Source organism: Falco punctatus, assembly GCF_963210335.1.
Source record: "Falco punctatus genome assembly, chromosome: 10".
Classification (NCBI taxonomy): Eukaryota; Metazoa; Chordata; class Aves; order Falconiformes; family Falconidae; genus Falco; species Falco punctatus.
In genome coordinates this window covers 28,100,898-28,122,449 of record NC_137590.1, presented here as the reverse complement: position 1 = coordinate 28,122,449, position 21,552 = coordinate 28,100,898, and the positions used below count along the sequence as shown (strand labels likewise).

The 21,552-nt window shown below is 37.8% G+C and overlaps 1 protein-coding gene across 2 annotated transcripts in view; it reads left to right on the top strand.

The window, feature by feature from the left end:
* The window catches only part of PARVA (parvin alpha), a 68,902-nt gene extending 51,308 nt beyond the window's left edge, over positions 1-17,594 (top strand). For both annotated transcript variants that reach the window (XM_080404787.1, XM_080404786.1), the window contains 7 exons: positions 3,111-3,169; positions 4,223-4,242; positions 5,647-5,708; positions 6,410-6,478; positions 8,123-8,224; positions 9,023-9,095; positions 12,543-17,594. In XM_080404787.1, the coding sequence (XP_080260913.1) occupies positions 3,111-3,169; positions 4,223-4,242; positions 5,647-5,708; positions 6,410-6,478; positions 8,123-8,224; positions 9,023-9,095; positions 12,543-12,619 (462 nt within the window). In that variant the 3' untranslated portion in view covers positions 12,620-17,594. The remainder of the gene's footprint in view (positions 1-3,110; positions 3,170-4,222; positions 4,243-5,646; positions 5,709-6,409; positions 6,479-8,122; positions 8,225-9,022; positions 9,096-12,542) is intronic.
* Positions 17,595-21,552: the final 3,958 nt, after the last annotated feature.

Genomic DNA, 21,552 nt, shown 5'->3' with positions numbered 1-21,552 from the left:
AGCTTTTGTGGAGAGCTGGATCTTGCCATCATTTTGCCTCTTTTTATTTATTTATGCCATTCACAAATAGTTAAATGACAGATTGTTTGTGTGCAAGAGATGTAATTTAGTATAAGAATGCATTGGCAGAGCAGCCAGAATGGCTTTAGCATGTTCTGGATACTGGGACAGCAATTCTTGGGTACATAACTATTGTAGGGTATTAATGAGATTAGAAGAACGCGTACATCGCAAGCTTAATCTGAGATCATTGGTTCCACTGCCTGGGAAGGTCTGAAATGTTTCTGCCCAGCATTGCCTCCAGGTTCCCAAGAAGTCTTTTTTTTGAACCTGTGATAAATGTATTTGTTCTTTTAAGCTCCAGAATAGTGGTACATTTCATTTTGGCAGGGCAGTTATAAAGCGTGATCCTCCAGGTGAAATGGATAGCAACAATACATAGGCAAAACCCTTTCAAGTAATGGGAGGGTTTTCACAGTGGGACTTTGTGTGGGAAATTAGGCAGTTGGCCCTCAGTTACATAAAACTGCTGACATACAGCTGACATGGAGAGAGATGAAGACACCCTTTCCATTTCTAGACATATTCCCAAATTTCAGATGTATTTTTTTTTGTTCTAGTCACTATGTTGGTAGTTGGCAATTTAAAAGGATAAATATGATTAGGAAGATCTTGCATGGCCCTTACTGGAGTCTTTCAGCTGCGAGGGAAGAAAACGTCAAGCCTGTCCAAATAAAGTCTTCTGTGGTTGCTAGAATGTGCATCCAGCTTTTCTTTGCAATGGGGAATCTTAATTCATGCCTCATTTCTCAGTGACTTTCAGATAATAGATATTCATTTTTATCATTTGTTATTTCAGTTATAGCCACTGTTGTCTTTAAGGAACATTACTGGACAATGTTTCAGTCCTCAGTAGCACTTCTTTTGTTTTTTTAAGAATATTATGTCGTTCTCTGTCTAGTATAAAACAAGCTTTACAACAGGTGACATCAGTGTTAGGGTCAATTTTGGGTTTTTAAAGTGCAAAAGATGTGTGGGAAGCAGCCTTCACAGAGAAAGTGCTTAGAGTAGTGTTTCTAGGGTCCGTTCTGATTGTTGCCATTGGGACTTTTTCACCAGTCTTTTTACAAATCAAAAGTATTGGAAAATCTATCATGACATGTGCTGGTCAAATAAGCATCCAGCAGATGCGTGTCATGTTTGGGCAGTGTGGAAATTCCAGTAATATTAGTGATCAGATGCCAGGCACAAAACTAGGGCTTGATGGCCTGCCTTTTTTTCATCAACAGTAGGATTAAGGTTGCAGAGGGAAGGCAGAGTACCAGAAGCTTTTTCTTTTCCCAGATCACTCGGTTGGCCATCGAGAAGTACAGTTGCTGTTGCTATGATGCTCAACTCCTCCAGGAGACAAGAGTGATAGGGCTTTTGCTCCAGAAGGCAATCATTGGCTTGTCAGAGTCATCATCAGGAGGAAGTAAATGTTTCCTTTCACCCTGCAGCAAAGGGAAAAATAAACAAAAGTCTCAGAGTGGAATTCTAACTTGAGCTAGCATGAATTAGATTGTAACTTCAAGTGCAAATACTTACTGCTTTCTGCACAAGCTGGAAATGAAGATAGCCCTAAATGATGTAGTTTTTCTTCAGACTTTCAAGGTATGTGTCAGAAGATGTCTTGGCAGCCATTCTGTGCCCCCTCTTTCAGCATGTAACACACTGGACTCCACTCTTTTTAATGCATTTTTAAATCCTCCGTGAATGCATTTTTAACCATGTGCAAGGTATTTAGTAAAATATATTGAAAAATGTAACGGGGAATTCCTGAAACTATCACCTGGCTAAAAGTACAGTTGAGATTATTCCAAGTGCCAGGCTGGAGTGACCCAGGGGGTACCATGTATGACTTTCTTGCAGAAAGTAAGTTTGATCCTCATATATTTTAGTAATGCAGTATAGAAGTAATAGACTGAAGCCTAGCCAAATCCTCAGCACTTCATGCACCAAGGGCTGCCTCAAGTGCTATCATCTCCAAGGCAGGGAAAAGCAGCAGCCTCAGTTCACATGCCAGGAAGGACTTTTCCAAAAGATTATTCTCCTTTTCTCTTTTCCACATAAGAGACAAGTCTAGGACTAGCATAAATTTATTTTTCTCATTTCCTTGTATGACAGGGAGTAAAGAATCATGAATAATAGTCTAATGTCTAGACTGTACATGCAGTCGTCAGCGTTTGCCTGACTTTTTTTTCTGTATTGCAAAATTTTACTAATTCCAGTGAATAGAATTAACAGAGAGAACACAAAAAGAGGCAAAACATATGTGTGGTATTTACACTGCCACCAGATGACTGATCAGCATACTGGAAACAATGTCAAATTTTTAAACTCCTTCATTTTCCAACTGACTGAAATAGCAACCATTTGAGTTGGCTTCTGCCATTTTGTGTACAGCTTGTAGACACAGGCCACTCAGCACCATGTACGAAGGGCTTCTCGCGTCTGAGGACATTGGAATCAATGCGTGGATTAACATCAAGGTGACTAGGGTCTGGAACAGACCATTTTCGTTTTCCATCACAAGCAAATAGAGCTGTTTGTGTGCAGAGAAATCAGAAAAGGAAAACACCAAGGCAAAAAAGAAAGTGCATGAACAGGGCAGAAAGGACGGATAGCCTGGGAGCAACGTTTTTTCAGAAGAGAAACATGGGCACCATCTGCCAAGCTGTTCATTGAAATACGTTTAATTCAACTCACCTAGACATACCTCTACTAAAATACTTACATATGTGTTAGGGTGTTTCAAATGTGTTGCTGAATTGGGGCTTTTAAAAGAAAAGTGAATTAAGAACAATGGAGAAAGGAAAAGAAATACTTCCTTCTACAGGTGGAGTTTCAAGTTTCTTATTAATGTAGAAAAGAGTTTTCTGAAATACTTGCAAGGTGAAATAATATATTACTGTAAGTTTGTTTAAAATAAGTTCTTATTTTGCAGGTTTCTCATCTAATTATGTTTGTGGATCACAAATAATTTTTTACCGTACCTTAAGCATTAAACATTACTTTTTTTTTTCTCTCTCTTTTTTTTTTTTTTTTTTTTTTTTTTCTTTCCTCCCCAGAAACGAGAAGGAATCCTCCAGTCTCGACAAATCCAAGAGGAAATAACTGGTAACACTGAGTATGTCAACACCACTTTTGCCAGCAGTTCAGTAATTGAACACAGATGCGTCTCAGAAATTCAAACATTTGCTGATATTTAGATTTTGGTATTGGGGTTCCAGGGAAGATGATGCATCAGCCAGTCACTGTATTTTAGCCTTTTCAAGAGCTGCAAACATGCATCAAAAAAATACAAAAGGGTGAGGAAATAGAGAGCTGAGGATCTAAAAGAAGGAGGCCAGGACAAAAGAGAGTGAAAATACACATAATCTCTATTTTATCTACTATTAATTTATTTCTGTATTTATTATATTTCTTACTTATTTTATTCAAAAGTCCTTCAAGCAAAAACGCTTCATTCTTTGATGTTGGTATTTATTTGATGGAGAACTAGATTCTTTCAAACAGGAGTGCGATAGACTGGTTTTAGGTGTTTGGACTTTGTGAATGTAAAATGATGGTAGTGAGTCCTGTACATGTCATCTCACCGAACAGTTCATGACCGAAAAGTTATTCCAAACCAACAGAGAGCAATAGTAGAATATCTTCGTTTCAAATAGAATGGAGAGAAGCCAGACCATTGACGACTTATTAATCTTTATCGATTTGCTTATGTGTAATAGTTATATGAAGTATCAACTGGAGCAAAATGCTGCAGTCCTTGAGAACCCAATCCAAGCATTGTTTTGGCTGGAATTGTATTGTAGTTGATGTGGAAAGTGCATCTTTAAAGCAAAGGGGAAAAAATTTCACAAAATCAACACGAGGAAGCCTTCTTTACTTGGGCAAGGTGCATTGATTTGGTTCAGTAGTAGGAAATCTGAGATCTGGCCTCCCGTGAGACTTTAGTCAAGCAAGGAGATATTATACTGATGGACTCCAGAATAATCCAGCTTCTCAGTAGGAGTAACTTGATGAAGGTTTCCTTAATTCCATGGATATTCTCCAGTATTCACCAAGCTGAAGATTTGGCTGTATATGCTGTTTTCTTTTGCAGCACAGCATCTGCAAGTGAATGATATGTAACTATGGTTTGTTCTTTTTTTCTTTCTTTTTTTTTTTTTTTTCATAGGGCATTATCTGGAAGGCATGGTAAGTTCATTTGATTATTATCTTTTTCTTGAAGTAGCCAAAGTATATATATTAGTTCTGCAATGGGTGGTCACTTTGATCAAACTGTAAGGAAGTAGAGGATTTCCAGTTGCCCTGGCAGATATATAAATACATGCACCACAGGCTGTTGTGGCAGTTACCAAAAGGAAAAAAGCATTAAAATCAGTTTGACTGTCTTTAAAACACATTTCATTGCTTTTCAGCAGGTGTTAATTTGCAGGTGCTTTGTGGTTTAACCTCCAGAACATTACTGTAATAGTATTAATGGTCATAAGTTCCCAGCATAATATGAAATGATGTCTTATCATAAACCAGCTAGTGAACTTGTTGGCATTCTTGCATATGTAACCTGCTTACACTTTAATGGCTTTGAGTCATTATTCAGCAGGCCTAAACACCATGCAAGTTCCTGTGCCTGGTATGTCTTACTGCTAGTGTTGAGACTGGCCAAATGCCTGGCCAACAGAAAACACTCATCTGAGGAGCTTAGGTGGAGTCCCACCAAGAATTTAGCGTTTGCTTCTTGTAGTATTTCAGTGGTTGCCTTACAGCTGATTTAAAAGGCCTCATGTGTGATGACTTCTCCCAGTCATATCCCTGCGCAGTCATACTTTGTATAAAGTCTGCCTTCTACAAATGCATTTGGGTCTACTCTAGCTTCTTTTTTTTTTTTTTTTTTTTTTTTTTTTGAGGAATATGAATGCAGCTTTTTGTGGAGTCATTAACTATCATTCAGGAGATTGTCAAAATGGAAATTCCTCTAGAAAAGGCTCTGGTACCTTTTTATATTTTTCTTTCTGTTTTCTTCAGAAGGTGGCTCCAGTAGCCCTCCAGCCATGCTACCCTAGGTTGTCCGTCCTGTTGATAATGTCCAAAATTGCATATCAGAATGGCCCAAAAACATCTATACAAAGAATCATATTGCAGCTGTGTAATCATAAGCTTGCTTGAGGAGGTTAATAATATAGCGCACCACAAAGCAGTCAGTGGCCCATGGGGAAAATCTTCCTCTGCAGGTGTAGTGACTCTAGACGCAAACTCGTGGTCTTCTACACAAAATGATTTCGTTACTTAGCTCCTTGTATCTGGCTGTTTAAGCTTTTATGCATAAATGTACCATTCTTTATTTATGAAAACCAGGATTATTAGGTAATCCAAATCCTACTTGAAAACGATGCTTTTTATAAACCATAGAGAATAAGTTACTAGCAGCTTATAGCAAGAGAGCAGTATGCAAAATACATGGTATTTGGAATATAAAGAGACTATGTTGAAACCTTTTGCTGACTGTGATGTCTCAAATGGGTATGTGCCTTTATAAGTGTTTATTTTGCATTTGGACAACTGCTGCTCAGTGTATTAACATCTCTGAATGTTTTTCAGAAAGAGATGCATTTGACACTTTATTTGACCATGCTCCAGACAAGCTCAATGTAGTGAAAAAGGTTGGAACAATTTTATTTTTGAAATACATAATGTGTTCGTGTGCATGCTTGTGTGAATCTGTTTGTACATATGTCGTGTGTATGTACATAATCTATAATTGGCATAGTTTACACACATTAAATACAATTAAGCCTTATGCTTAAATATACAAATTCATCATTATAATGTTACATTTTACAATATTTAGCAGCATGAACTTAACTTTGGAACACAGAACAACACGTAGTTATCAACATTTCTATCAAAAAGAATGGAATCAAAAAGAATTTCCATCCCACAAAGCGTATGTTGAGTAGAACCCAACTGGTAGATTGAATGTACTGATTGATGCCAAAGAGGTATCCAGTTTACAGCTGGCAGGGGTCTGACCTAGAGTGTTTTGGCTGCTGTCAGACATGAGTGGAGTCCAATTACCCACTTCCTTACAGTAAGTCTGCTACAAGGGTTTTTTTAAGTATTACTATGTTTTAACAGTGTATTTTTATTTATATACATTGTGTTCATTTTATTTCTGTTCTTCATTCTTGGGAAAAAAAAAAAGATACTGTTTTTGTTCATGCTACATTTCACTTTTAAAACCTAAAATTTGTGTTGCAGTCTCTTCACTCCTGCAGATTCTTTTCTGGGTAGAGTTCATACTGCATGAGTTGAACTGCTGCCCTACTGAATAGGCCTTCATTACATTGTTTTCCTATTTCAGACTCTCATCACCTTTGTGAACAAGCATCTGAATAAATTGAATTTGGAGGTGACTGAACTGGAGACCCAGGTAGCATTTTATAGCCTTTCTTAAAGAGGAGGGATAGTTGTGCTGTGTTATGCGCAGTGCCCCCAACTTTATGCAGAAATTTAATTGAATTATTATTATTCATAGAGCTCTAAATTGTTATTTCGATGGGAAACTCTTCAATTCTAAATATGTTTTATGAAGACGATCCTCACCAATTCAGCAAAGAAATCATGAGGGCAGCTAAATTTCTCTAAAACAGTTTTGTGCTTCCATTAGAATAAAAATTAATTAACAGATGCTACCTCTCGGGCACTGCCAAGTGCTGTAAGCAGAACCTGTGCTTGTTTTGATCAGGAAAGAACTCTGCCCTCTTGGTTTGTTCCAGTGTCAAGCTGAACAGTTGTTTCCTGCCTACCTTTACACAAGCAGGCAATTCGATGGGATTACAATGACTCCATTCAGTGAGATACGTTCTTAAAAGTAAAGCTACTCAAGTGTATAGGCAGCTGTACAGTTGGGCTGCAGGCTTGATTGCACCACAGAAATAATGTGATACATGGTCTTCTTTCTTGTTCTCAGCTGCTAAATTGGCTGAAAAGAAGCTAAAAGAAAAGCTTAATCCTGCTGTATTAATACCTCCCCACGTGAACAATTGCAGCAGTTATCCTAAGAAAATTACAAGGTCAGGCAGGAAGGATGGTATCTGCACTATCAAAAAACCCCAGGTGTCTTAGGACAGGTTTTGTTTTATGTCTTGATACATATTATTAACAGTCTCTGGTTTATTTAAATAGCCATCAATCTGGTAAAGATTTTTCAATGGTAAAATTAAGGTTTAGATGGAAGTAATGTGTGAGGGCTTTCAGAAGGGCATTCCCTATGCCTGCTTACTGCATTGTTTACTTCTGGAGAAAACTTATTATTCAAATGTACCTAGAAACCCCTTAAGCGTTTATCTGAAACAGTATTCCCTAAGATGAGAGGCTGTATTTCTATCAGTTGAACGAAATTACCGACCTTGGGAAGGTGAAGGGCTGCTTCAGGTAACTCAGTTTGATTGCAAGGATATCTCAGAGCACTGATAGACCTGATGCCACAGGGGCCAGAGTGATGGGCCTTTAACAAAATCTTATGGACGTTGCTATTTTTTTTAGATAGGATGAACATATATCATAGCAATTAGATGTCTTCCCCCAGTAATTACATACACTTAAAATTGGATTGACACAGACTTGCAGAACGTGGACAAAGATGATTCTTTTTTCCTTCATTTCCTCCAATATACTGAATTTTGGGGCAGTCATGGGATTGCACCTCCATTCTGTGTTTCTCTGCTCAGGGAATGCATGCCATTTGAGAGCTTGAAAGGTGGCTGTTCTGATTCCCCACAACTAGTAACAGAAAGCAAAGGCATTAGATCAAAGCCACTGACCACCTGTCTTTCCAGGGATTTTACTCTGCGTGTGTATTTTGGCATTAGGTCAGTTTTGGAGAAGACATAACAGAAAGTACTAACTAAATAAAAGGAATCAAAGAAGGGAGATGAGATCTTTTAGTTGCAATTTAAAATATTTGTGTTAGTAGTTTGATGACAATTTTGCATTAGACAATATATATCTTGTTCATTAAGCAAAGCAATGAGTTATTCTTCAGAAAATGTACTGAGGAATGTCTTTTTTACAGTTTGCAGATGGTGTGTACTTAGTTCTGCTCATGGGTCTCCTAGAAGGCTATTTTGTTCCTCTGCACAGCTTTTTCTTGACTCCTGATAGTTTTGAACAAAAGGTAATTAGATTTCATTTTTCTGTGACAGACAAATAAACATATAAACATATTTAGTAGTACAAGGATGTCATAAACTTTCCTGCTTAAATTTGATGTAAATAGCTGAAATCAAGAGAGGACTGTGCTGGTAACAATTTCCAAGCATTTTCAAGGTCTTAGTATCATGTTTACCCGGAATAAAAGGGAATATATATTAATAATGGGGTGGTTAGCAAGTATTAACTGATTTTGGCAGCCATTGTGTGATGCTGTCATTGAATCAGACTTACTGTTCATTAAGTGTGTAAGGAATTATTCACAGGAATTGATGACAGAACTGATATTTTTGTGTCCAAAATCCAAGAATTCAACATCTGAAAGGTTTCATGGTTTTGGAAGCATGAAGACATATATGTACAATGTATCACTTTAAGACGAACTGTTGCCTTACTGCCTGTTGCTATCCAGGCAATTCACCTGTCTATTCAAGCCGAGCACTTAATGGGCCATCATGTTCCAATTTTTGAACTTGTGGGAGGTGAGCTATTCTTACTCCTAAGTAATTTTTCTGTGGGTGATATTAGGTCACATGTTATTTTGCAGTACTTTTATATTTCTGAAACCACCATCACCACCCAGAAAAAACACACCAATGGATTGTCTGCATTCCATGGACCAGATCTTCCATTGATATATGGAACCCTGACTAGTTTTTCCTTCTGAGCATCTGAGTCTGCAGCTTTAAATACATCTTGATTTGACCATTTATACTATACTGTATGTAGTTCACAGTAATGACTACCATTATTATATTACTAGGTCCTCAATGTATCCTTTGCGTTTGAGCTAATGCAGGATGGTGGATTGGAAAAGCCAAAGCCAAGACCAGAAGGTATCTATTATACTTTTTTTGTATCGCCTTAAAAATTTGCATTGAATCCACATCTTATCTCATAGGATTGTGGTATAGCTAAATGAAGGTTAAAATGTTAATCTAAGAGTGAAAAAGGCAAGATACGTTTTTGAAGTGCTCAGGTAACTGTATTTTAAGTGGTTGATAGTCATGCTTTTTTCAAATGTTAGAAGGCTTCCTTTCTTGAATGGCCAGGGTAAGAGCTGTGTGACCAAACATGCGGTAATACTGAGGTATTCACTGAAAGAAAAAGAATACGATTGTGAATGGTGTCACTGGCAGATGTGAATTGCTCCAATTGTTCCATTTCCCCCCATCCTATATCTGCATACTAAACATCAAGTATTGCAGTGTGATTTGCAAGATTTTCACAAAAGAGGTAGATGTTGTGGAAGAAAAATTTTAGATGTTCACATAACTGCCTTTGAATGCAGGGCCTAATCATGCCATATTTAAATTAGATTTAGAGCTAGAAACTGAAAGTAAAATGTGTCTTCAGGGAAGATGAAGGTTTTGCTGCTGACTTTAGTAGGACCAGGATTCCACTCCTCTTTGCTTGTATAAATACAGGGTTTAAATCCAGCTTTTTAGGCAGGATATAGAGCCCTTGATATCACCATGTTACAGAGTACTCTTCTTGTTCGTCCCGTGAGAAGTTACCACTTCTTACTGTACAGGAGCTGGACGTATACTCTTCCAAACAGGGGTGGTAGCTGGGCTTCTGCTGGTTACTTACTATAGTAATCAATATATATGTGTTTTCAAGACCCATTGCAGATTTACATTCTGTGGTGTAAACGGTCTTCTCCTGTTGTAGTATGGGATTGTCATCCCCTGAGGAGTTGATACAAGCTGATGCTTAGAGTTTTACTTCCAATAGTGAGGGCTTTCTGGAGATTCAGGCACACATCACTGAATCAAGTTCTGCTCCGTTCTGCTTATTTTCCGTCCCTCCCAACTTCCAGATCATAATAGCAGCAGACATATGCACACACACACAAAAAAAGGTCTCAGGATTGAGCCTATGCTGCCTATGCATTTAACCTGGACCTACCCAGCCTATTTTTTCACTTATTTTAATTGCTTGAACTCTTATCCACAATCATGCTTGACTAAACCAGTTGTGACTATATCACACGCTTTTATGTTTGAAATAGTCAAAGAGAGAAGGGGGAAATTGTGAAATCTAGGGATCCAAGTAAAACAGAGAGTATCTGTGATTCCTTACTCCCCATGGAGGTTTAAAATTCTTATGACATTTAATTTTTCAGGTATTTATTGCTCTAGGGGACAGCTAATTTTTCCAGTATAAATCAAGCCATAAGGATATTTCAGCATATATAAGACATTTCTTGTGCAATTATTGAAATGCTTAATATGAAACTTCCTGCCCAATGTGAATGGAAAAACACATCTGTTTTATGTGTTGTTACATTGGGCACAATGCCCGTGCTTAAAATTTCCAGTGAGCAAAAGAGTATTGAAAAGGATCTTATCCTAAATGTGTATACTAAATACTCTTTAAATTCCTACGCTGCTTCTTTGAGGTTCTTGAGGAAAAAATATGCTGAAAAGTGCTTTAGAATATGAAAAACATATTTAGTGGAAAAAAGAATGTGGTTAAATAAATGAGTATGAAAACCAGTGATTTTTATGGGGTCAACAGTTTATTTGGGTTATTTGCAATATAATTGAAAAGGTATTAAAAAGCTTTCCCTGACCTTTTACTTTAAAAATGGCCGGAACATTAATCTACTGAGTCTATAACGAATTCATTTGCAGTTCAAGCTTTTTCAGATTACTGCTTAAATTGTGTGCATCAAAGCCAAATTCAAGTTTCTCTTTGAAAATTGCAACCAGTAAAACATTATGCATATTGGTCAAACACATGTAGCAATGGAAATACTTCGTGTTTCTCTGGGAGCATGCTGCTTTTTAGTTTGGACCTTTCTGTGGAATTCTGTTGTTGTGGTGGAGTCTTCTGGTAACTTTGCAAAGGCCTGTCCAAGTTGTCTCTGTATTCATTTGAAGTTCTGTATTAGGAAGGGAAGGTGTTACGCAGCTTGCTGCTGGCCTGAAAGAGGAAACGTCCCGAGTTATATGTAAACAGTATTGCAGAGTGTGACATGATGTTGTGGGAGCAATGTGCCATTCCTGTAGTTTTTGGCATTTTTTCTTTGTTTTATACCAAGCCTTTTTGATCTGATTTATTAAGAGCCACAAAACCATGTGGCTGTGGTTTCACGACTGTGCATAGGCTCAGCGTAAAACCTGGGTTTAAGTGTTTTCACCCTTTGTCTGTGGATGTCAGTTTGCCATGCAGCTATTATCTTTAGCCCTTCAAAGTCTGCATACTTTGGGACACCATGTGTAGTTTTGATTGAATTAATTCAAAAGAGTATAACCCCTTTGCAATCAATGAGAAACATCAGTGTAGATAATTATAATGGAAAAACTATCTGATGATTACATACACAATTTACTAGGCTTCCTTGGACATTTTGAAGGTAATAGGAGTATGTATGTACACCATCTGCTCTACACCTTCATGGCCAGTTCAAATACCAAAGTCAGGAGATTGAGTTCCTATACAGTCAACAGAAAGAGACAGGACAATTCTAATCCTGTTCTATTCTTTGAGGGCAATTTTGAGTCCTTATTTGAGATTGAGTATTCCTTGAAGCACTAGCGTAGACTGCTGCAGTAGTACTTGTCAGTTTGTTTTATAGATTTCTTGTGAAATAATATTGACTTTCTCAAGAACTTCTCTTTGAAACAGAAGGTATTCATTAGCTTTTTGTTTCATATAAATCCTTTACCGTAGACGTTGAGTTTCTAAGGACTGGGTCAGCCATGTACATCAGCTAACTCAAAGCATTTTCAGAGGTGTCAAGGAGCACTTGTATACCTACTTTCTTTAGATCCTTTAGAAAATTTAAACTTAGTTTAGCTGTCTTGCTGAAATTAGGCCTAATAAAGGATGTTGCAGCCCAGAATGGGCCAAGTCCTACGACTCTTATATGAGAGAAGAGTTCCATTGGTACCTGCCTGATGATTTTTCCCAAATCATTACTTTTCAGCTGCAACTAACTGAAGATTCAATCATATAAATATGTGTAATCTTAGGCACAGTTTCTCATGGCCATCTGAACGTTGGTTACATTTCTGTATCAGTATCCTTAGCCATTTGTAGCCCTAACTAAAAGTGGTTGAAATACTGATTTTTGAGTTGCCAGTTTAAAAAACTTCATTTATATTTCTACTATTCATTTATTTATATTTCTACTCTTTCTTACTATCCTTGTGGTTCTAACGTTCATGGACATGGATCTCAGCAAGGAAAGAGAGTAGAGAATGGGCACTTCTTCTGAAAATGATTATGAGCTAATCAAGTTACTCATTGATTTTCCCTTGTCTTTTTTCTAGATATTGTAAATTGTGACTTGAAGTCTACACTGAGAGTACTGTACAATTTGTTTACCAAGTACAGGAATGTGGAGTGAAGAATTGATCTGGGTCCTGCAGGAGTGTTAACAAAGAAAGCATCATAACTGGCATCTTTTTCATCGGTATTCCTCTGCATCTTTATCCTAAAAGGAACTAAACCACTTATCTGAAGAATTTTTTAATTGGTTATTCATGCACTACTATTTTCATAGTAGATTTAAAGCTAATATTACTTACGAAGATAAAAGGTTTGGAGGGAGGTATTTGGGTATATTCTGGGAGGATTAATGTTTCAATAATGACTGTCTTCATACTGTTTCGTAGTAGGTAGAGCAAGAATGGAAAAAAAAGATTTAGTAACATTAATTCAAATCAGTCTTTGAAGCTGATCATAGGAAGAATGTGTACTGAGTATTTTAAATTTTTTTACATATATCTTTTCTAATCTGGGGAGGGGAAGGACATTTTCTATACATGATAAGATGGTTGCATTCTAATTATGAGAAACATGCAGGGGGAGAAAGGGTTAAATACTCTTGTTCATATCACAGCTAAAAAGAAGACACTTTCTCAAGCACTTAACCTGATTAATTTATATTTCCAGTGCTATTAGGCTTGAATTTTATGGGCACAAACTGAAGTGGCTACTCATTCCTTCAGACTTACTGTAATGTGATACTCTGATTTAAATACATGTTATTGAGCATTCCACATAAGCACACTTTGCAGCTTGTCACTTGGTTTTGTTCAAGGAAGATATCTTTTTTGCAAAGTACACATTTCAGGAACACACACCTGTACACAGTTTCCCTATAATATTTGTATTATTACATAGTATTAGAAAGTAAAAGAATGGCTTGCTTTTCTTTTACTAGTTTAAACACAGGATTACCAGGTTGCAAGTTTGGATTTATTGCTAAAGAGGATTTAGAATTCATCCCTTTGATTTTATGATGAATGTATTTTGCTGCATAATGTCCAACACAAAAACATGAGACTCATTTTCTAGAAACATTCTTGTAGAGTTTCAGATCCAAAAGCATGGCTTTTTGGTCACAGCTACTCCCATCTGCAGACTCTGTTACAGCGTAAGGTTCTTTGGCCATTTTACATGGCTGTAAAGAATACTTTTATCTAATCATCACCAATTATAAGCTGTTACCTGTTTGGTTTTAGCTATAACAAAGACACAAAAGAGAAATGAGAGTTGATTCTTTCCTTAAGACTCATGTCAAGCACCAGTTATGTTTCCATAAAGAAGCTGATAGAGACTGCCCGAATCATCAAAAACTGCACTGGCATAAGCTGAAGAGTAAATTAATCACTTGCTGGAAGTCTTGATGTTAGTATTAGATAACTTTCTAAATTAAGCGTTCCAGTGAAATCACAGGATCTTGGGATCCGGGGTTAGGCAGTAAGGAGAAAAAAATCCTTAGGCAGAAATTACTGGACAACTGTTCAGAAATCTTTGGACCTCTTAGTGCAGGAGGGAGACTTGTTAACAGTCTTCCAATTGTGGCAGAACTGGTATAGGTAAAAGGGAAAGCAGTCTGTCAGCTGTTGAGTCTGTTCATCTGAAGAAACGCAGTGCTGGCAAGAACAGTTATTAACAGCTGTATGTTACTTATTTTATAAAGCATTACCTATTTTTCCATTTTCCAGGGCTTTTCTCTTTTTTTTTCTTTTTTTTTTTTTTTAATGTAGAGCTTTCCAGTGAACATTAGCATAAAGGGAAGACAAGCAATTATGTTCTGTCTTTGATAAACACTAACTGATATTTAATAACAAGATGATACTGACTTCTGCTGGGGGGCTACAGAAATTATTCTCCTGAGAAGTAAGTATCAACTTTTGCAAAGGGAAGTCAGTATTTAATTCAAAGGACAATACCTGGCCGTTCTCTGAACTCCAAAGTTGTTATCTGATTGTTATAAGAGTTCTAAATATCTTTATTAAAGCATATTGTTACCTCTGTATTTATAATTGAGCTTCTGAAATTAGAGGTACAGAAAAGAACTGTTATTTGCTTTTTACAGGGGGAAATAGCTGGACATTTTGACCTTGATGAAAATTAACATGTTTTCATTATACCTTTAGTATCTGAGAAGCTAAACAATAGGAATTAACCCAGCACTTTTTGGGCAAACTGAGACAGAACTTCTCACGTATATACCAGCAGCAATTTCAGCTTATTTTAATGTTTAACGTGCAGTTTTTTAATTTGCACAGCTAGATTGTAGTCATTTTAATAGTTAATTAAAAAATATATGATAGTTTTTCTGCAGATCTTACTCAGCTGAAACACCCATTTACATCTCAACAATGCCAAAACATTTTGATTGCCCTTGTTTTCAGGAGTGCACTTTCTTTAAAGAGGAGTTTTATATATGTCAAGGGAGAAAGGTTAGGAACAGTGAAACTGGTTTTTGCCCAGACTTGAAAATTACTATTCCTGTGCTATATTGGTGTAACATTATTGGAGATTTTCAAGTCTGTCAGACTCCATTTTCCATCTTTAAAAAACATGGAACTGAGACAGAATGATCAAATCCTCATGCTGAAATGCAATTATGCAGAACCATAGAAACATTTCAACAATAACCAACCCTTACACAATTATCGATCCTATGGTAAGAATTTATGTAAATTAAAGTCTGCTATATAAACAAGAGTATCCTATGTAAGTATAGACCCATGTGATAGTTTTAACACATTCACACAAATAGTGTATGCTGCCATGTAGGAATTGGGTCACTGCTTATATTTTTGACAGTGTAGATTTAAATAGCTATCAGATGAATATGAAAACTAATATACAGATTATATCTAATATTTATTGCTTTGATACAGAATATTATAGAAATATAGAATACTACTGTAGACAGTTTGCTCTTCAGCAATCAGTGTAGGCCAGCACCTTCCTTCGGGGAAGTGAAATGTTAAGTTAGCCGGGCCAAATTCTGCTGACACCTACGATGCTTTTATTGATACACAGCTGTGTGTACTGATGTGCAGCTCAATGCAGAGTTTTCCTTGCTCTTTATATTAAGATAGAAGTTGTTTAAGTTTTAGGTCAGTCCTGGGTTTATTTATAATGACTTCCAATGATGAAATAGATCCAAATCAATGGACTTAGCCCAGGTAAGAGATGAACAGTCACTGGGGGGAGGCCAGTTTCTCTGCTGGTCCCAGAGGGAGCCTCTGGTCTGGAGGCTGCTGTCTCAGTGCTTTGGCTAGTTCCTAAAGCCAGGTGGTACGAATCCAAGCCAGTGCCTTAAGATCTCAGGGGTGTATTTGGATCACATCCACCAGACTGAGGCGCTTGCTGTCATGCCCTGTCCCATGAAGGCCCACAGGGAGCTGAGTCCGCTGAAAACCATCAGATTATTAGCCTGCCTTGAGTAACAAACAGTAAGCATTTCTGCTGCTTTATGAAACTGCCAAAAGAACAGAGTTTTCTGTGCTTCTCTGACTTCTAATCCGTCCATTGCATCCAGCAATATGGTGTCCAGATTTGTTTTGTGGTTGGAGATAGGCATCCTTTCCCTGTTGATGGATCCTGGCATGCATTGTCAACCACAAAAAACTTACTTTTTTCAAAGAGGAGCTACAAATTCTTAAATAATTACCCAAAATCCTAACATCTTGAGGTCAACTCCTTTCAAATTCCTTTCCCAGCGAACTGGCATTTAGTTGCCATAAAGAACAGGCTCTAGAAAAAAGGTATTGAAGGAATCTCTGCATAATTTTACTTGAGACAAACACATCAAGTCCAGGATTGTATTACTTTGTATTTCCAGTGGAGTACAGATGCACTAAGTTTCTTATTAAATGAGCTGACTGCAGAATATCTAGTTCTTGGCATTTCTTAGTAGATATCTCCTGTTATAGGGGGGCAGCAGCCCTTGCAGCTACGTAGTTCAGGAATTCAGGTGGACGAGCGAGTTCTGGGTAAGGTCCTGATCTGCTTCCACGGACTGTGGACCAAGTTGCTGATTAGCATGTCTCCATGTAAACCAGTGGCATTAAATCAACAGGGCATTTGGTCCATTCTGTTTTACAGAGGGTTACAGTACTTGGGGAGGTTCTACATGCAGGTTTTTTGATTGAGGTAAATGCTACTTGGTTGACTTTTGTTCTTAATTATTTTCTTAAAGTATGTTTTTAAATTCATGTTTCAGATTAATTTAGCGGACACCTTACTGCAATCCACAGTGTTGTAAAGCAGAATGGCTTTGAAAAGTAGTGGATTTTATTTCATTAGAGAAAGGTATATATGATATTTAATATACTAGATACTAGCTTTAGGTCTAGTTTTTGTTATTCTTGTCTTCCTATCAAAACAGCCTTCATGAATGGCCTCTGTGTGTGCCAGGCACCCAAAGAGAAAACAGTGCCTTGAAGATCACTTGCAAGATTTTCTACCCTGTTCCCTAATAGTCCTTTGTCATTTTCCTATAAGAATTAGTGTGGGCTTTCTCTTTACAGTTAAAGTATAATCAAAGGCTGAAGAAATCCTTTGTAGAAAGTTACAATGAATTTAAAGTAAGATATTTTGTTTTGATGCATCACATGAAAAATTGAGATAGCACCACCAAAATTATGCATACCTCAGCATCCACAGATTTTCCAAGGAGGTTTTGAGTCATTTAATGTTTACTAGGGCTGATTTTATGTATTTTGACAATATTTTCCATGTAACTGTTTCTTTTTGCAATAATGAGATTTTCTTTTCTAACAGTTTAATAATACACACTCTGCAACAATGTTAGTATCACTGAAATATTTGGTTCTCAATTTCAGTATCAAACTAACTGAGAAAAAAGAATATTTGCAAAATTTGCTTCTTAATGTGTGTATCTGAGAAGAATTGTTTAAATTAAACTGCATTGACTTCAACTGCAGAGTTAGTAGCTTTCACAGAATATACTTTATGTACTCTGTAAGAGACACTCTGTTGCTGATTTTTTTCCTGTGCTTTTTCTGAAACCTTTGTTATGAACCACAATAAAATCTGCACCTGAAAATCAACACTGTATGTTGCTGTCGGGTCAAAGTATGAGATGTATAACAAAAAATTAGGAAGGCTAAATGGTTTGTTTTCTCGGAGCTTCCAGACCTCGCTATGCATCTAGCCCATTTTCAGTTACCTCTTTGTGGGTGTACTAGGTGTTTATTATTGTTTTCTGTGGGGGCTGGTAACAGCTGAAAGTGGGTTGGCAAAAACAGCCGTGTAAACATCTGCTTGAAATGATTAAGAACAGCAGGTCAGGAAAATGCCACATTTGACTCAAAACAGCAAAGTATACCTTTGCTTTAATATTACTGAGCTGAACACTTTAGTGTTGATATTGCAGCTGGGTATAATGCAATTTTCTGCACAGTAATTTTGTTAATTTGAAATTTAACAAAATGTTAGTGAAATGTTAAGATGAGTGAAATTAAACTGTCCATTTCAGAAAATAACTGCATTTAGGAAAATTTTGAAATCTATTTTTTTATAAACTTGTTTTTTTTGTGACCCTTTAATGCAGGAACTTCAGTGCAGAACTTGGAACCAGTCAAAAATATAGGCATCTAAAGTGCTACAGATGGACATTTTTAGCTACTGAATTACTGGAATTAATCCAGAAGCAGGTGCTTGATCTTTAGGTCTGCTTGTAAAGCTGAAACCACCAAGCAGATCTGCCTAATCAACAGGGAACACTAAGGACAGGGTGAGTTTTAATGCCATTCTTCAATCCCAGCCTATTACTCAGGGCTGGAAAGAAGTACTTCTCTCTGCTTAGGACCCACAGTCTTAAGCCCCGTCATATATACTTATGGGTTTTGTCCTGAATTTCAAGGATTTTGTCCTGAAGAGCAAGCAGACTTGCTCTTCTTCAAACGTTGCAGTACAACAAAATGGTCATGGTCTGGCTACCTCAATTTCTTTGATGCTTTTCACTCAGAAAGTAAAAGATCTGGGTTTAATGCCCTCCTGCACCTGTGGGAATTATTTCTCCTCCTTAGAAGAGTGCTGTAACCTGCAGTATGAATTTAAGGTGATATGCTTTTTTTAGGTTTTTTTTTTTGAGGGGCACTGTTGGTTCATAGGCTGAAGTTGCAACTCTGTGTATAAAGTAATTCCACATTAACCAACAAAGAGAGCAGAAGAGGGAGCATAACTGGTGGTTAGGTTGCTGTAAAGGTGGAAAAGGATTTGGGTGAAGGACCTGTCTTCTGGCCCTCCTGTAAGGCCTGCTTATGTATTTTAGTTAATCAAAGGGTGCTAAAATACACAAACGTGTTTTGAAGAGGAACCAGGATAATGTCACCTCTATTTCAATGCAAAGCTCCTGCTGAGCTTTGGTCACTGTCACTTCTCTCTTCCAGGGCTCTGCTGTCAAATCAGCCCCAAGAGAAGGTATTCCTACCCCGCACAGCCTGCAGCCTGAGTTAGGTTTGCATTTCCTCAGGCAAAGCAAGTACCAGTTTCAGCCCCTGCTTCCTACCTGCCCTCTCACCAATCTATGAGCTGTGTTTTAGGGACATGGCAGGCACGACGGCCTTCCGTCTGTAAAGCCAGTTGAGGTTTCTTGGGCATTCTCTGAACACAAGTGCTGGGCTGAGTGCTACAGCTGACTTTTGGATCCCAGCTGGGTTAAAACTAGAACTGCTGAGTCCCGCATTGAGACTGGGTCAGCTTCGAACATGTGCAGGCATAAAATTCTGGGGATTTTTCAATTGAAAATCAAAAAATTCAGATGGCTTCAGGGGGAGGTGGTGCTCCAACAGTTTTTCCAGGATTTCGACCTTGGTGCCTATATGCTGTGTGAAAAGCAGAAAATCTTCCTGGGGCTATGCCCCTCACTTGGGCTGGGGAGGGAAACCAGGAAGAGCATCTTCTGCTTCCCTTCAGAGATCTCCGTGTTGTGGCAGACTGCACAGACTGTTTCCTACTTGGCCCAGCTTAATTTTATTGGGAATAACCCTGAAAACATGCTTTAACTATTCTTCCCTCTCCTGGATGTTTGCACTGTACCAGTTAGGTGAAAATTACTACTAAACTAGCATGTTGAGGCTCTAAAGCCTTCAGCTGTGACTAATCAGCACCATCCACTGCTTAGGGCTTTTGATGCTGGGAGGAATGAATGGTGCTGACTTGCAGTCATGTCTCTGAATGATTAGTCCATTGGATCACATGCCAAATTTATAACTGTTATATTAGATGAACAGATGAGAGTTATTAAATTACATGCAGGGGGGTGGGGGGAAATTGCGGCAACCAGAACTTACTTTTTTTTTTTTTTTTTTTTTTGTGGTGGTGGCAACACTTAGGTAAGGAGAGAGTACTTATATTCCTGTGCACAGTCTGAAACCTGCAGGGTGCTGAGGACTTCAGCTTTGATTCAGCAAAATACTGAATTAACTTTAAATATGTGAGGAAAGTACTTGCGGTTTCTTTGAGTCTGTTTTACCTAGAAATTGATAAATATTTGTATCGCCGTGGGAAGCCTCAGTCACATTTACGGAGGCTTGCGTTGTGTTGTTTTCACATCCTAGCACAACCCTATGTAATTACACCCACAAACCCATTACTTTTAAGGCATGCTTTCCTCAAAGGATCCCTTATAGCTGCTTTGTAAATTAGCTCATAAAGATACAAGCTTCTTGTCCACTCTTGGATCCATTAGGAGTTTCACCTGCATGACAGTTGAAAAACCAGGATAATTTATGTCTTCTCTTGTGAGGCCCTTGGAGATCAGATAACTAAATTAACTGCAGAGTAGCAGAATGCTGCTGCCTGCTTTTAACCTTGGCACTAAGTTTTAGGCAGATACAACTCAGGTGTGCTTATTATTGCTGTTTGGTTTCTATCCATGCCTACAGGGTTTGTTGTACCAGCAGTTCCATGAGTGCATGCTATGATACAGTCCTGGTCTTGAAAGGCTCGTAGTTTTGCAGGAATGTGGGAGGAGGAAAGCTGTAGGTGAACTTCTCCAACTTTACACAGATGATCGTGATAGGTAGGTATGGATTAGGAGCCAAGTTCCCCTTTCCGTCCCCTATCTATGCCTTTAAGTTGTGGTGTAAAACAGGGAACTAGAAAGTTACCAGTGAGGCTTGTGAGGAATACCAGTCCCCAAGGGAAGAGGCACCAGGGGAATTACAAAGGCTGTTAGTTTAAAAGATTACCATGTGTCCTGTGGTAAAGATGTAGGTGCTCAACATCAGGCCACGGAGGCAACTGAGTGTGTGGGTTGGTTAGGTCGCTTGGGGAGGAATTTTTCCCATCAAAGTGCTACAGGGCCATCGGCTATTAGGAAATTGTCAGCACTGCAAGTTACATGCACGTGATTTAGACTTTTCCTCTGTGCAACAGTAGCTTAAACAGACTTTCATGTGCATATTGTTACAATAATAAAGAGTACTGAAGGTGTCAGTCCTGGATTTCTAAGCCTTCTGTACCTCCAGATCTTTCTGAACTGTTTGTAACAGCACCTAAATAGGCAGAAAGGACATCATTAGAGCAGATCTGTATTCTTAATTGCATAAAAAACTTGTACATCTACTGTTTGAAACCAGCACTCGGTTCAAACAGTGTCATAACCTCTAGCTTCTTTTTTTCTATGTTATCGGGACAAATTAACCCATTAGCTGCACAGGCTTCATTGTGAGTCAGAGGTATATGACTCATATGAATAGAACACATTTCTGTTCTGGTTTTAATTAACTTGGCCTCCACCCAAATCCTCCTTACAAATGAAAGACACTAGATTAACTGAAGTCTACAATACATTTTTATGGCTTGTGCTAAACTTACATGTGTATTTTTATGAGAATGATGAAGAAAAAAAAAAGATTCCCATGAATGCACTAGCTTAAAAAGTAAGCAACAAAACTGCCTTATTTGACAGACTGTTGAAGTATGGTAATTAATCTTGTTTGGTTGTTTGCCTTGCAAGCTATAAGAGAACAAAAAAAGAAATGCACAATTCTAACATAC